The sequence below is a fragment of the Gavialis gangeticus genome, unplaced genomic scaffold (genome assembly GCF_001723915.1).
Source record: "Gavialis gangeticus isolate Ggan-Ray unplaced genomic scaffold, GavGan_comp1, whole genome shotgun sequence".
NCBI classification, from domain to species: Eukaryota; Metazoa; Chordata; order Crocodylia; family Gavialidae; genus Gavialis; species Gavialis gangeticus.
The window spans coordinates 141,654,079-141,665,698 of NW_017729025.1; the positions used below are offsets into that span (position 1 = coordinate 141,654,079).

General features: G+C 45.3%; 2 protein-coding genes across 4 annotated transcripts in view; both read left to right on the forward strand.

Moving 5' to 3' along the window:
• Positions 1-5,456, forward strand: part of NUCB2 (nucleobindin 2) — a 71,799-nt gene extending 66,343 nt beyond the window's left edge. Inside the window, exon 13 of one of the 2 annotated variants that reach the window (XM_019519660.1) lies at positions 5,195-5,456. In XM_019519660.1, coding sequence (XP_019375205.1) covers positions 5,195-5,319 — 125 coding nt within the window. In that variant the 3' untranslated portion in view covers positions 5,320-5,456. The remainder of the gene's footprint in view (positions 1-5,194) is intronic. The other variant, XM_019519661.1, reaches the window with a different exon arrangement.
• A 2,151-nt stretch (positions 5,457-7,607) lies between these two features.
• NCR3LG1 (natural killer cell cytotoxicity receptor 3 ligand 1) overlaps positions 7,608-11,620 on the forward strand; it is a 35,085-nt gene continuing 31,072 nt past the window's right edge. Inside the window, exon 1 of one of the 2 annotated variants that reach the window (XM_019519663.1) lies at positions 7,608-9,480. Coding sequence is in view for 1 of the 2 variants with exons in the window: in XM_019519662.1 (XP_019375207.1) it covers positions 11,378-11,450 (73 nt within the window). In the remaining variant the exon portion in view is untranslated. Of the gene's footprint in view, positions 9,481-11,344; positions 11,451-11,620 lie in introns of those variants that run through there. The other variant, XM_019519662.1, reaches the window with a different exon arrangement.

The window sequence follows — 11,620 nt, forward strand, 5'->3', positions numbered from 1 at the left end:
CCACTACCTTATGCCTCCTTTTGGGGGTGGCAGTATGCTGCTTACTATCCTCCTCCTCTGGTGTCACCATTGGAGCCTCCTCATGCATGGGGAGGGGAGCATACCTGTTGTGCAGGACCAGGGGAGGGGTAACCATGGCCTTGTGTTTCCTGGAGCATGAGGTGACCATCATCCAGGTAGCTCCAGGTGGGCCTTTTTGGTTAGCCTTCTGGTTGGCCACCATCTCTACTTCATTCCCTTCTTCCTTCTTTTAGAGAAGGGCATGGCAGTAGTCATCAATGAAGTCTTCGTGGGCCCTGATGGTGCATAGCTAGCATACCTTCTCCTTGAGCTCATGCACCCGGCCCTCCAGAGGCTCCAGTAGGGAGTGCACCCCACAAGTGGGGGTGCCCTCATGCTCAGCTACTAGCAGCTGTTTCAGGCAGTCCCCACAGTCCCGGGCCAGGGGCTCTGTCTGGGTGAAGAGCACAGTGGTGCCGGGAAGTCCTGCAGGCAAGTCTTCCTTGAGCAGCTGTTTCTGTGCTAACCAGCTAACTCCAAGCAAGTGGTAAAATAGATATGCATGTATAATGAGGTTTCAGTGCTGGATATTTTATTTGCCCAGTGAAATTGTGAAAAGTTTTGTTTTTCTCTTATTTAGAGTCTTTGCCGACATGGCCCATCAGCCAGGTGCCTTCTTTGTTAATGTCCTTTCTTTTTGAGATCTGGATATCTCTATGCTAGTAGGATCCCAGGAAAATAAGCATGTCTGAGACACCATCTGTCTCCTTCCAAACATATATATTCCACTTTTATCTCCTCATACTCACTACCCATCCCTGCCTGCCTCCAGACAGCTTGCGTCCTTCTGTTTATGTGCTTGAGGATCTGTGACTCTGTAGTCAGCTCCAGAATTGACCAGGAAGCAGGGAAAATAGACGTAACAAGTTTTTATCTCTGCTGCAGCTTCAGACTGTGAGAACCAACTAGGACCACACAGGCTAGGGTTACACGTTAGTGTCAAGTTCTCCAAGAGGGGAACACATAGATGTATGGGTCTTAGTATTTGGTACTTATATGGCACCTAATATTTTCAGCAGATTGTACAAGCAAATCAGACCTCAACATCCTTCCTCATGTGTGCTGCGTCCCAGGGTAGTGGTGCTCATTGTTGGCTCCACAGTTGAGCGATGTGGGACTGATCCACAGGTTGGGATTGGGCCCTGTACCACCCCTGCTTGGCCGTGATCAAGCTCTGAAGCCCCCCCTGCACCAGGATCAGGCCCTGTGCCACCCTGCACACCACATTTAGTATGGGCCATTGCACACAGGCCTTACCACAAATCTGTGGGATGCCCCAAAGGCCGGATGACATGGCACTGGGGCTAGATATGACCCATGGGCCAGGGACAAAGCACTCCTCTCCTAGGGGAAACAGAGGGGATACATATCTTGTCAGAAGTTGCATTAAACCTGGGATTAAAACTTGGACATCATGGCTCCTAACCCTGTGGCCAGTTCTCTAGACTGTGCTGCCTCACTTCCATTATCATTAGATTTCAGAAGAGGTGATCAGCTGTTTTTCCAATCCTGGATCCATTATTGTTTCTGCTGCAGGAGCGTCAGGGCAGGACAGGGTCAAATAGGACTAGGTTTTGTTGCTGATTTGTTCTCAAAAGATCTGAATGAAATTATGAACAATTAGAGCTAGAGTTCTTTTCCTTACTGGTTCTTTTCTTTGCAAGAAAGAAGACCAACCTGCTGCCTCTGGTCTTAGCCAACCAGCATTGGAATACATAGTCCCAGGAGAATGCACTTAGGGTCACACACTTGCTACTAGCAGCCAGTTTGCTTTTCATTACAGTCCAGAGAGGGTGATAGGTTTTCTGAAATCCATATTCTTGAGACACATACTGCACCAGTAATTACCATTCAAATTCCCTGGACTATTTATTAGGGGACTAATGGCATTCATGTTCCAGTCAGAGTGGGGAAACCCTCAGACTGATTTTTTTTTTTTGGTTGATTTTGAAATTTGCAGTAATTTATGATGCTGTTTACATTGCTCAGTGATAAATCGCTTATGTCTCCATTTTGGTGTAGAACCAAATTAGTATCTTGACATAATACATTTTGTTGGCTGCCCTTATATAAAAGAGGTCACTCTCTCCACCAAACTGTAATATAAAATGTAGGACTACTGGAAGCCCTAATGCAAAGCACATTTTGCCTACTATGGCTAAAGATACATTTTCTTCGAAAAAGCTTCCCATGCCAACTACTTAAAAAAAAAAAAAAGTAAGCAGGTTTCTATAAAGGCTATAAGACTAGTAACAACATTTCAGAATACCAGTCAGTATATATGCTCATTGGGATTGACATAATATAAATGGTTTGCTAAAACTGTTCAGGAATATCCAATTCAATTAGAGGTGGATACCCAATACCTTATATAATGGCTGACATTTCCAAATATAGCTGTTTCAGTCAAAAAAATAAAATAGAACAGTCCTTTGCACCTCTGAAGGCATATATTGCCTAATGGGTAGCCCACTGGATTGGGACCCAGGAGACCTGGGTTGAATTCTACCTCTGTCACTGCTTTACTGGGTGACCAGGCCAAGTCATTTCCTTTTTGTGCCCCATTTTTCCAGTCTTTAAAATGGGAATAGAGATACTGGACTCCTTTGTAAAGAGCTTTGAAATGTACTGGTGGCAGGTGCTATGTAACGGCTAGGAAATACCAACAGATACAAAACCTTGCTGTACATAAAAAGACTTTTAAAATGTATTAATGGAATTAACTTAAGCAAAAGTGTGATCCTGTTCTTGAAAGTAAGGTGCCTTATTACATATGAGCAGGTAATTAGACAAGCTATCTCCCCATGTTTGATGCTGGCAACATGAGGCTATACATACAAATTGTTCCTGCCAGCTTTTTGTATGAAACAGGATTTTCTTCAAAAAAAATCACAAGTTAGAAACATTTTAAAATTCTCACTAGTGCATAGCCAGTGTGTATTTACCAAATTATTTTTGCTGAGAATTTGAATAGCTGGTTTAGCCAATCTGCAGCTGTAAGATACTTGCTCCACCAATGGGAAATGGAAGAAAAATACATTTCTCTTTCTCTCGCTTTCATTTCTCTTGTATATAGAAAGTCTGACTGTTGCCCTGAAGTCTCCACCAAACTATAAAAGCTGATGTTATACAAGGGTAGGTGAGGAGATGATGAATTTGCAGAAATTACTTGTTGGCACTATGGGAGTAAAATTCAGTCACTTGTTCATGTTTTCAAAAGAGTATTAGAATTAGAGGTCCATTTCATGGGACATAATTTAGAAAAGGCTAATTAAGCTAATATCCAAGGCATCAAGTTGCTAAATAACATACTGGACAGAACATGTCATAGAGCAAAGAATGTGTGGAAACAGTGATCCAAAAGAAAATTCTGCATAGTGACATGTGTTTATAATGTAATTTGGATACAGTGGTCTTATTCCTTGTGATATTTTCTCCTGGGCTATTGCTCAGATACAAAAATCTGACTGCTTCCATAGGTCAGACCCAGGAAGCTTTTAGCAATCAAATCAAGTATTTAAAAAGGGATAGTAAGGAGCTGTGGAATGTTTTATTGTAAACAAACTTTTCCTTTTTTAATGTAAGGTTAAGGAGTTGTTTTTTGTGTAACAGAATACAACAGCACGGAGCTGGAATTTCAGCTCAACACGTTCACATCTCTCCTGGCTGACATAATTCATGTTTGTCATACACACAGATTTACTCACATGCAGAAGGAATCTTCAGAATAGTCCATTTTGTACCTATTAGAATCTATTAAATGCTTATATTAGGAGAATGTTGATGGTTAAAGCAGTGACATTATATTATATTTACATTTAAAAAGCCTCTTCTTTGCTGAAGTTGAAGACAGAGACTAAATACTTTTAATCTTAAATTGGCAAGGAGAAGAACTGAATGACCTTGAGAGTTTTTATATGTAGACTCTGTTTCTTTCCCTTCTTGCAGTGTTCCATCCTCTCTCTCCCTTTTGAAACAGTAGTCATGAGGATCATTTATGTAGACTATTGCTGCTCTTAATTACAGTGTTTTTCTTTTAATCTGGTCAGTCCCTGTTACGTTTCATTGTTGTGATGTCTGAGCATTGCTGTTCCAATTTTGCACAGCATTACTACTTTATCTCTGCCTATAAAGCATTTCATACAAAGCAGATGAAGTGACATCATAGATGTACCATTTACTGAACTGAGAAAAGGACAGTATAACAGACCTTTACAGCTTTTAGTAAGAGCAAAAATTGACTTATACTAGTTCACATAATTGCTATGTAATATCAGGGCACATGATACAAGTTATTTCCTGGGCAACATTAACATTTCATTTGAGGAGCTCATGCTACCTCTCCCACCCTGCAGTCCTAGCCTGCTTGCTGTCTTGGGCAAGAGCCCCAGGGGGGATTCTAGGGGAACCCGAATCCTGGACAGGCAGTGAGGCGTCCCATCCCCGTAGGGCTTCACTGCCCGGCCAGCAAACCCACCCTGTGGAAGAAGCACAGGGGAGCCACTAGCAAAGGCCCTGCCTATGCTGTGCTGTACTCTACTCCTGCAGGGAGTTACGGGTTTGGAGTTGGGGAAGGGGGCTTTCCCTTGTGTTTTGGCAGGAACCCTTGCACCTCCTGCCCCCTCTACTGCTTCACCTCACACCGACAGGGATTGTTGCCTACTGAACCACTGCTCACCTGCTGTGTCTTTGTGGCACCTGGTGGCAGTGCGGGGTCTCATGGGCCCAGCTCCAGACCACTATCATCGGATACTGGGGAGGCAGGAACACAGGGAGGGGATTAGAGTCAGGGCCAGGGCCAGGCCAGCCGCATTCAGGGGGACTAGCAACTCCCACCCCAATGGCTGATGTTGGACTGTACCACCCAATTATGCTTCAGTGGGTTTCCAGTGGCTGTCCAGAGTGCTGACCAGGGCAGGCTGCACAGCGAGCCACGTTAAGGTGCCTTAAGGCATCCACATGTAGATGTGTGCCTAAATAGCCTTAATGTTTCTTCAGCTAAGGTGCATTAAGTTTAGGTGCACATAGATTCACTGTGTGACCTGCATTGGAACCTTCCTATTTTATTTCTTTTTCAGTTTAGAACTTTTACTTGGGAGACTGACACTTTCTTGGTTTTTCTTTTGTTCTGCAGCTGAGGAACACCCAGCTGGAAACGCACAAAACCATCCTGCAGGAGGTGCTCAGCCTTTACCACCAGGACACGTGCCAGTTCAAGAAGCAGCTGCTAGAAATGATCATGTTCAGATTCACCCTTAACCACTGTGCCTCAACTTTATACCGTCTTTAATATTTTGTGGGTGGGGACAGGGACTTAAACAAAATCAGAGTTCACATCAGAAATATCAACTCTCCTCTTTCTTCCCCTGAAGATGATGAAGTCATTGAGAATGTTACATTTACAATCTAAATTCTGTTGATATCTAAAATATGGATGAATTCTCTCCAATGCATCAGTGACAAAGATAACAAAGAGGCTACTTGCAGGCAAACACTGGGGGAGAAGGATAAAATAAGTTGAAAGCAGCTATCTCCTTCCCTTCTGTAAGCAAAGTCTCCCATGCAATAGGAGTTTGTATTACCAAGAGTTAGGTAAGAATCAGCACCTTGCTCTTGGGAGAAATGGAGAACTGGACTATGGATCAAGTTAAGTTCTCTCTGACACAACCTTTTTCCAGAAGTATGAAACAGCAGACTATGGAAAAGCTAGATCTGTTGATGGAGGCCTTCAGTTTTTAGCATAGCCAACTCCTTTTGAAAGTGACACCAAATAAAAACAGCTTCCTAGGATTAAATTCAAGAAACCTACCCTTTTAAAAAATCTAGTCACAGCTAAGAATTAGAGGGTGTGTCTACACAAGATACTTACTGTGTGGTAGTCTAATAACACTGCGCAATAGCATGCTGGTCAAAAACCATGCTAATAAGCTACAGTGCAGTGTTGTTAGGCTACTGTGCAGTTACCATCATGGAAAAGCCATGCACATTTAGTTAGTACTTCATTAAGCAAGTACTAAACTAAATGCACAGTAACTACTGCACATTAATGAATGTGCAGTACATGCCCACAGTGAATAACTTTCATGTTTACAGATGCCTAAGGATTTTGCTATAAGCCTTCCATAAAAATGCTGTATTGATGGGGTATTATTTTGAACCATCCTCATTGTTAAAGATGAATACAGTGGAGCAGCTGGGTGCTCATCTTGCCTAACAGGCTCTTGAGGCTGTACTTTTGTCCCCATTCCTTTCATAACATGCCAGCTGCTCTCAACATTTTGCATGCTGTTAAATGATCTTTTTATGTTGATGAAAAATATTGCACAAAATAGAAGGACTCGTTGTCTTTTTCTGTGCCAATTATCCTACCTCTTGTGATAAAAACCTTACTTTCCAAATCCACTGTGTGTTTCAACAAACATTTCTCAGACATGACATTTTGACTCTTATTCTCACCTTTTCTACTGGTAATACCCCTTCTTTTTCAACAATCAGTATAACCATATGAAGTCTCCTGAAACAGGCACAATAACTGATCATATTGTTCTGGTATCAGTACCAAGCTAGTTTCCCCAACATAAGCCAAAACCATCATTTGTAAGCCATCTTAAAATAATTTGATTTTCCTGTGAATTCTGGGAGAGAGAATCCTATGGAGTGGTCTTAACTCTTGTATTTCAGGCTGAAAGAGCGTCTTAAAACCCAAACATGAATATTTTGATAGAATACTAGTCTGAATTTGTACCCAAATGCACATTTTGGGAGGGATGTTTCAAATTTCCTTCCCATTCTATAACTACCTGCTAACAGTGTCACTGTAGGGGATCCAGTCACCTTACACAAAAGCATGCAAGCAAAGCTGTTTCAGAGAAATGTTCCTTTCAGAGCAAGACTTGTGTTTTTTCTAGTTAGTGTGATGGATGTGAATTACTAAAAATTATACTATTTATAAAGCTATTACTTTACAGAAAAAAACATTAAGATGCTGTAATAAGTGGGCCATCCCAGGGCTGGTCCAGACATTGGCTCAGACACTTGTCTAGGGCAGTCTGCCCACCTGCCTTTCCTGCCACGACTTTGGTGTAGCTGAAGATATTCCTAGGCAGGAGGCTCCCTATTTAATTACCTTGATGCCAAGGGCAAATACATGGCTCCACACCTCCCCAAATGCCATGTCCTATGCCTTGCAGATAGTATCTGTATCCATCATTACTTTCCAGCCCCTTAGCTATGCCATCACATTCCTCCCCCCCAATTGAGGTTCCTATCTTCCCAAGCCCCCACATTGGGGCTTCTGGGTCTAATGCTGCTTTGGCCTCGTGCCTCACTTAATGGGCCTAGGCCTGGTCTCAGGCCTCTTTCAGATCAGCCTGGACCCTGCCTCAGGCCCCCCTTCAGCAGGCCTTGGCCATGTTTTTCTATCAGGCTGTGCTCCCCTAGCCTTTCCCCTCCACTGAGTCATCTGCAAGGCAGTAAGGGATGAGGCTTTCTGGTGCCCCATACTTGCCCATCACTGGGGGATGGGGGGGCACAGGTGTGGCATTTTCCAGAGAATGCCCTGCCACAGGCAGCCCTACCACACCATCCTCCCCAGCAGATGTAGTTTTAGGTCATGCCCCAGGACCATGAACCTCCTCCATCTCCACAGTTCCTACCCTGAACCTCTAAGCTGTTCTGACAGCAGCAGTTCCAGCCAGGCAACATTCTCCCTCTGGCTCCTTGAAGCAATTATCTGCTCCAGTGCTCAGGGCCTGCTCTTATTCTCCAGTAGCTAGGCCTTCCTTCCAATCAGGCAGCCTCCTGCTGGTCATGTGACTCCTGATTGGCAGTGCAGACACCTGTAGGCTGCTCTGCTTCCTGCTCAGGCTCCTTAAAGTAGCAGGCACAACCTGTGCTCTGCCACAGATGCTTGTTCCAGAACATCTAAGGAATTGGGCATCCTCCATTCTCTATTAATGTGTCTTTTGGTAGTAGGGAGCATAGTCATTCCCCAGTTTAACTGTAGATGACTTGTGCCTCCCATTGGAAAACTATTCCATATGGTTTAAGAGCTCACAGTTAAGATATTTTTTCTGATAAATTAGATTTCCTCCATTTTATTTTAATTGCCTTTGTGCTTCAGGTCCTTCCTTGTTGACATTTATACTATTCAAAGGCTCTCTACATGAAACACTGACTATTTGGTCGTTTAGCGCTAGTATAAACAAGTACTAAATGACTGCATAGTAACTTGAGTTACTGTGCAGTAGTGCCAACAAACAGATGCTGACTGCAGCAACCCAAGACTGCTGTGCACTAGCATTGTATCATGCTTTCTGCCACAATGATCTCGGGCGACTGCGCAGTCAGCATCTCATGTAAACAAGGCCGAAGAGTAGTAGATCTTCGAAAAGGAGCAGAATGGTCCTTTAAGTCATCCCTTAAATCAATCCGTCCAGCTCTTTAGCCCTTTTGTTTTTGGTTTGACAACCATTTGATGACACTTCTCTCCGGAGTCTGAATTCTCCTTCTGTAGTTCCATCCCTTTGCTAGGAATCCCTCTGTAATGAGCTCCAGGGATAGTTGCAGACAGGACCAATGGAGTCATACTGTCCAGACTCAAGATACACTGGGACCTTAGTGTGACATGGGGCTCTTCCAAGGGGTAGCTTGGACTTTTGATTTGTACGTTTATAATTGCAATTGGGCAGTTCATCTAAACAGTTCAGGAGAAAAACTACAAGGGGATTCTCAGGGAGTTTTCCTTTATCCCCTGCTTGCATATGAAAAGGTGATAAGGCCATAAGTGTTTGTACAGGCCCAGAATGAAGGGACTGTAATCCTTGTTTGAGATCTTTTAATAGTGTTTAGCCTTCTGGCCCCATGAGCCAGGTGCAGGGCTGGTTTGTGGACGAGATCCTGTACACAGGATCTGTCAGTGTGGTGCGCTGGCTCCACCATACGCTGGCCTGATCTAGTGCTCAGGGTCATGTCATCCAACTTGCAGGGCTCCCTACAGGTCCAGAAATTTGACTGTTGGGGAACAATGATTAATGCTACCACTGCTACCCCACCACCAAATTTCCAGACCTGTGGAGAGACCCACTGGGCCAGAGGATGAGTACCACTGTCTTAGCCCTACTCTAAAGTGAATGTGCCCTTTGTATTACGTCTCTTTCATCACAGGTCTTTGCATTGCATGTCAATTCAGTGTTTTTGTGTATAACGCAGTATTGATTCTCTTTTAAATGATTAATAAAGCTGAACCTGCCACAAATCACTCGTGCTCCCAATGGTACATGTACCACTGGCTAAAGAACTCCTTTACTCAAATGTAGGATATCTTTTTTCTTGGTTTTTAGGGTAGATTGACCCACTGTGCACCTCTGGACAAATTTGGTTTCAAGTGCTGGATCTGTTTGACATCCAGTATATGTGACTGTAAGAATCTGTCTTTTTCTGCTTTACAGAAAGGCATAATGTAGCTTTTTTCCCCCCACACCTATTTATCTTTACCTTGAACACCTGACTTTTTTAAAGTATGCGGTAGCTAAGTGTTGAACCTAAACTCTTCCTTTCCTTTGTGTATGTGACACCCATGTCTTGCCACCCTGCAGGGGAAGCTGGTATTTTATTGTGGCCCATCATTTTTGCAAAAATGTCTCAAGAGCTGCAGTGCTGTATTTTATCAGTAGGGGGCAAGCAGCATGCAGTTTTCCATCTATTCTTTTAGCCCTTACCTGAAAAAAGAAAATATCTTCATCTCTGGATGGCTGGATCAAACTCCAGAGCTAGTGACTAGTTAAAAGTTACGGCTGATGACCCTTTACCCTAAATGTTCATGGAAGTAATGAAGACCAACATCTTCAGTGGTACCTACCTAAATCCTATTGATTTGAATGGGAGTTAGTTGTCTAAACTAACAAGGAAGCTGTCTAATCTTTGAGACCTGAGGCCAAATTCCCAGTGGGCAGTTGCCTATAATGTAGAAAGCCCCAACTTAGAAGGTTCTTTTCTTTGCAGTCTGCAAAGAGGGTAAGGAACCAGAGACTGAATTTACTCTTAAAAGTTGCCCATTCAGTTAAGGGTTTGGCAGGGCTATACAGGACAAGTTTGCTCTATGACTGTCTAGGCCAGGTCTTCCCATTCTGGAGCTTCTCTCTTGGAGAGGAGCTTCTGTCTTGGGGTTCATTCATCCAGGGCACGGTGCACCACTATTTAATTCACTGCATAAAATTTTAAAAAACCAAACCCTGTTTCATGTTGAGTCTCCCTCTGTCAAGAACTTCTGCCTTGGAAAGAAGTTGTGCAGCGAAATGTTTGGTTAACGTGCTGCTTGTTCCTTGCCTTGGTGCTGCTGCTTTCTGGATGAAACTGCTGGAGATTCCTCCATGAAAACAGACTGAAAAAGTGTTATCTGCTTCCAAATGTGTATATCTCAACCAAGATTTTGTCATTTTGACAGAAAGTTCTGGGAAGCTCTGCAAAATCACAAAGGCTGGACTAAAAGTGACTGTTGCTGCTAAGTTAAGGAAATGGAAAACTGTCGGCCTCTAAAGCAGCGGTTCCCAGCCCTGGCTCACGACCCACATGAGGGTTGTGGGGGCAATGCCGGCGGCGCTGAACACACACAACGAGCTAACTCTGTCCCAGAGCTGTCGCCACTGCCGCACTCTGCTCTCAGCAGCAGGTGGCGGAAAAAAAAGGTTGGGAACCACTGCTCTAAACCCTCAAAAAGAGTGATCAGGGACTGAAAAGACAGGGGCTGCTGCTCCTTTGGGGACCCACTTTGCTTTTGAGAGCCATTTAAAAGATCACTGGGCGCATCTACATGTTCACTAAGGTGCCTTAAATACTGTGCCTGACAGAATACTAACTTAATGCACAGTACCCACATTTCCTGCGAATAGTGCCAGCCCAGTTATGTAATGACACTGCATGTTAGCCTAATAACACTGCCCGGTAGGCTCTTAGCGCGGTGTTGCCGTGGCCCACTGCTGCGCAGGGTTCGTCACACTAGTGCGCAGCAAGCGTGTCGTGTAGACGCGCCAACGGAGCGCCGCGCGGGTGCGGACTCGGCCCCGGAAGGCTGTCGGCAGGCGGCGGATGGGGCTGCCCAGCCGCTCTTGCAGTGTCGGGGGGTGGGGGGTGATGGCAGGGCAGCGCGGTCCCTTGCCCCGGCTCTGTCCGGGGCGTTTCCTGCCCTGCCGCTGAGCGCGGGGCAAGGGGGCAAAGGTGCGCGGGCGGCACATTGCCCCTGCCCTGCCCTAACCCCTCTCTTCCCGGGCGTGGGGGCGGGAAGCGAAAGGGAAAGAGAAGAGCAACACCTGGCGGCGCCATGGCGCAGCCCCGGGGCTCGGCCCGGCTGCTCGCGCTGCTCGCGGCTCTCAGCACCGCGCTGCCGCCCGCAGGTACCGGCGAGGGGGCGCCGGATCTCCCCTCCTCACCCTAACCCTGCGCGGGAGCGCCCGCCTGCCAGGGTCCGGGCTGCGGCCAGCGCTGCCCCGCCGGGCACAGCCGGCTGGCAAGGGTCGGGGGGGGGGGAGCAGGGCTTGCACGGGGAGCTGGGAAGAAGGGGCTG